We start from the raw sequence: 4,107 nt of genomic DNA on the forward strand, positions 1-4,107 counted from the left end.
GAAAAGAAGGAAAAATGTCTGAATAGAGAAGGGAGATTTTCCCACAGTCACTCAACTCGGAAAAGTGCGCTATTGTGGCCAGGTTCCCATCCCAATGCCCCGCTGCACAGTGCTGCCAGAGGGACAATGTTCTGGTAGCACACTGACCGGTCTTTCACCTGTTTGAAAAGAAGCTAAATGAGAACGTCATTAAATTCTGATGCACTTTTTTGTTGCTCCAGTTCTGCAGAAGCGGACAAACGTCGTTCCTGCTCCGGAGCAAACACTGCTTGATTTGAGCTTCATTCAGCTCAAAGGAACACAGTTACCACATTCTGATGTGGGGCTTTGCTTTTTTATGATTCTGCAAAAGCCCAGAAATATACAGAAAAAGGTTTAATTTCCTTTCTGTGAGTAGAAAATAAAGTATTTTTTTAAACAATAAAAAAGTAAACATTTAGATCTCGACTGAATGACAGTCTAACCCAGAAGCTGCATAAAAGTAGTATTACTTTAGAAATGTATTCAAGTAAAAAAACAGTCAGTCAGATATTTATATCAGGAAAGAACACTCTTGGGATTCACTTTTTGGAGCAATTCTAACTTTTTGGGGTTACAGTGGTTTCATTTTAATCCAATTTCTGTTTTTTTTCCCCTTGAGTATAAAAGAACCAGTAAAAGTTAGTCCTGAGTTGGATAAAAAAATGAAAACAGCTTTGGTTATTTTTAACAATGGAGTTTTGAATGTTTCTGACATGTTTGAAAGATGATTAAAACTTACAAAAAATTACTCAATTTAATAAAATTCAATAAAATGGGTTTTGAAAATACATTTACAGTAAAACGTAAAAGATGGTCCTTAAGAATAAGTAAACATGAATGATGTATGTAATGTGATTTATTCTAAACATATTCCAGTTCTCACTACAGTGATTCTCCTTCACGTACCTTCTAGAGCTCTTAAAAACTCAATCACACTTTCAGAGGTTTCAGTAATATTGGTGTCAAAACATTCAGATGTGTTCAGGACATTACTGCTTGTTTTTTTGTTTTCATAAAGTTTTTGAAATACAGAGTGAAATATGCCCCAAAGGAAATCAAGGAGAAATTGCTTAAATCCTTCAAAAAACTTTGTGTACTTTGAAACTTGTGAATTTCTAAATACTTTCAGCTAGAGACGCCGTTCAACCTTTACAATGTTAAATAACTACGGGGGTTTCTCAGGGTAATTTAGAGTTTAGCTAATATTTTAGCATTATGCTAGCTGTTTTGGCTAATTTAGATATTGTTCCATTTTTTAGGCAGATTTATGGATAAAATAATATTTTAGGATTATGCTAAAATAGTGGCAAAATTAGACATTTTTCTATATTTTTGGGGGTCTAATTTGGCATTTAGCTAATATTTTAGCAAGCTTTCAGCCATCAGCTTATGCATTTGTAGTTAGCTATCAATTTCAGTGTTTTCAGCTTTCAGCCGTAGCATCTTCAGGAGCCACATTCAGCTTACAGCATTCACACTAGCATCATAGCAGGTAATGCTGTATATCTAGTTTGTATTTATTTTGACTTCCCTCCTTATCTTAGACAGTACTTGGTACTCTATACATTACAACATAACCTACACCTCAATATTCAGGGTCTTTTTCTGCACCAAGAATTAACAAACAATCTTACTTTTTGTTTTGATTCACCAAATGACTGGATCAACTTTCCTCACTCCTTATGTTCTATAATTCTTCCAAGCATTTACACAAGCTCTTTTGGTTCATCTTGAGCTCACATTGTTTCTAGTTTTTCTTATTTTATATAATTATTTTAAGGTGTTGTATTTGTATTTATGTCATTTTTTTCCAAATGGAATCCACTGCATTTTGTTGTGTTCGCTTTTGTTGTGAATTGTTAGAGGTGTATATTGTGAGCCAGTGTGTTTCGTATGAATGTGTGTTGTGTCATCTTTCAATGTCAACTTAGTTTTGTTTACTTTTATTTGCTGATTTTTTGTTTGCTTGAATCTGTACACGTACTGGAAAGGAGGTCCATCTTCTGAGATGAAACGAAATGTTTGGCTTCGTCCTCCCATTTCAAATGTATATGTCAAGTAAAAAATACAGAATCCATCAACCTCCTCTTGGTCTTCCTCCAGACCTGGAGCAGGTTTATGAATAATAATGATAATAATAATAATAATGTGCTTTTGACGTATGCGAGTGTGACGCATGCGCCATGTGGATCATGACATCTGCGCTTGTGCCCCTTCAGCCAATCAGCGCGCAGCATTCGTTGAACCGCAATGGCGGACTCGGCGGCGCTGCTCGGAGACGTCGCTCCTCCTCCCCGCGAGCCCTCCGGGGTGTCCAGCTGCGGGGACTGCGTGGCGGCGATCCTGAAGCTGCTCTCAGACCTCCACAGACAGGTCGGTTCGGTCCGTTCGCGCCGGTGCCCCGCGAACGCGCGCGCGGTCTTCTCCCTCCGTTAGCCGAATGCTAATGTTTTTAGCCGCGTGGTCAATTAGCATAAACCCAGAGCCGGTCTGCCGGTCTTTTTCATTCATTCCTGACTTTGTTTGGGATTAAATGTTGCTCCAAACTCTATAAACTTGTGTTTTTATTGTAAATAAGTCCTTTTATTTTTTTCCTGATATTTATCTGTTTGTTTTATTTGATAAATTGAGATTTATTTATCTTTTTTTTTTATCTCGCTCATTTCGCGTTCTATTCTCGGCGTAGTAAAAAGGCTCATACATGCGCGTGTGGGCGCGCGCACATGCACCTGAGAGCAGGTAGAGATGAAGAGCGCGCGCACATGCACCTGAGAACAGGTAGAGATGAAGAGAAGTCATCCAAATAAATAAAACAAAAACGTCTCCGTGGACAGATAGTAAAATGAGCAAAAATGTTTTTTTTTAATCTTTATTGACAACAACAAATGTTTCACTGACATTCTGGTTTAACAGCAAAAGTGAATGAGTTACTGATCTCGCATCACTAAATATATATAAATGATAAAATGATATTTAGTTTGCATGTTATTTATATTATTGTTGTTATTTATATTATTCTGTATTTATTAGCTATTGATTTTTCTGCAGTTGAATTCGGGTGAAGCTGCTCTGAGAATGGAGGTCAACCCTCAGCTGTCCTCAGCTGCTCGGGTCTACGCCTGTTTGCAGGATCACATCGCTAAATTACAGGTAAAGGAGTCTCTTTTGGTGAAATGACATCATTTTGCTGTTTGGCTCAAAGCACAAGCTCTCATTTGGTAACTCAGGCAGTTTTCAGGTAAATAGTTTGATGTTCTGAATGATAGTGAAACGTTTGATTTTTCCTCTTTGTTCAGTTGGTTTCAGAGGACCTGAAGTTGCTGGTGGACAGTTCCACAAACAGCAGCGCGTCAGAAGAAGCCGCGAGGACGTCGCCGGTCAGGGAGCGCGCGCCCGTTCACGGTTGCCAAAGCTCGGAGGCTGCAGAGAAAGAGATGACGGCTGCTGACGTCATGGTTCAGATCAAAGCTGGGAAATCAGAGGTTGGTTCCTCTCAGCTGTTCTGCCAGTGACATTTCAGAGGCTCTTCACACTCTGCCAAGCAAATGAATAATCATAAGTAATTGCTCACGAGGACGTGCACATGACGTGAGGCAAATGCCTGATGGAGCCCTGATAGTCCGGGTCCGACGGAGAGCGAGGGCTCCTTTAGTGCCGCGGTTGGGCTGAGCGGACCGCGTAGCTGGAGGGTTTGAGAGAGGGCCAGGTCCTTGATGCATCATGAAGTGGATGCTCATTACCCTGAGATTGCATGTAGATGAAGGACAAGAGGCCCCATTCTGTTGTGCATTTATTTTGGTAGCCGAGCAAACAGAATTCAGATTCTGTCCTGTCACGATGGCTGGAGGGTTCCAGGTTTTCCAAACCTGAAAGAATTTCTTTCATTTCTGGTAAACAAATGTAATGTTTGGTTGACTAAACTGTCCTGACGTCAGCCTCATCATCATCATGTGTCTGATAATCTGTGTTGTGTCTTTATTGTTGCCCCAGATTGAGCGAAGAATATCTGCATTTATGGAGCGCAAGCAGATGGAGATCAATGAAAACAATGTGCGCGAGTTTTGCAACGTGATCGACTGCAATCAG

General features: G+C 39.9%; 1 protein-coding gene across 2 annotated transcripts in view; it reads left to right on the forward strand.

Moving 5' to 3' along the window:
- Positions 1-2,228: 2,228 nt before the first annotated feature.
- The window catches only part of LOC112148754 (MAP3K12 binding inhibitory protein 1), a 7,554-nt gene continuing 5,675 nt past the window's right edge, over positions 2,229-4,107 (forward strand). Inside the window, exons 1-4 of one of the 2 annotated variants that reach the window (XM_024276095.2) lie at positions 2,229-2,394; positions 3,070-3,171; positions 3,318-3,503; positions 4,012-4,107. In XM_024276095.2, the coding sequence (XP_024131863.1) occupies positions 2,272-2,394; positions 3,070-3,171; positions 3,318-3,503; positions 4,012-4,107 (507 nt within the window). In that variant the 5' untranslated portion in view covers positions 2,229-2,271. The remainder of the gene's footprint in view (positions 2,395-3,069; positions 3,172-3,317; positions 3,504-4,011) is intronic. The other variant, XM_024276086.2, reaches the window with a different exon arrangement.

The sequence above is a fragment of the Oryzias melastigma genome, linkage group LG22 (assembly GCF_002922805.2).
Source record: "Oryzias melastigma strain HK-1 linkage group LG22, ASM292280v2, whole genome shotgun sequence".
Classification (NCBI taxonomy): Eukaryota; Metazoa; Chordata; class Actinopteri; order Beloniformes; family Adrianichthyidae; genus Oryzias; species Oryzias melastigma.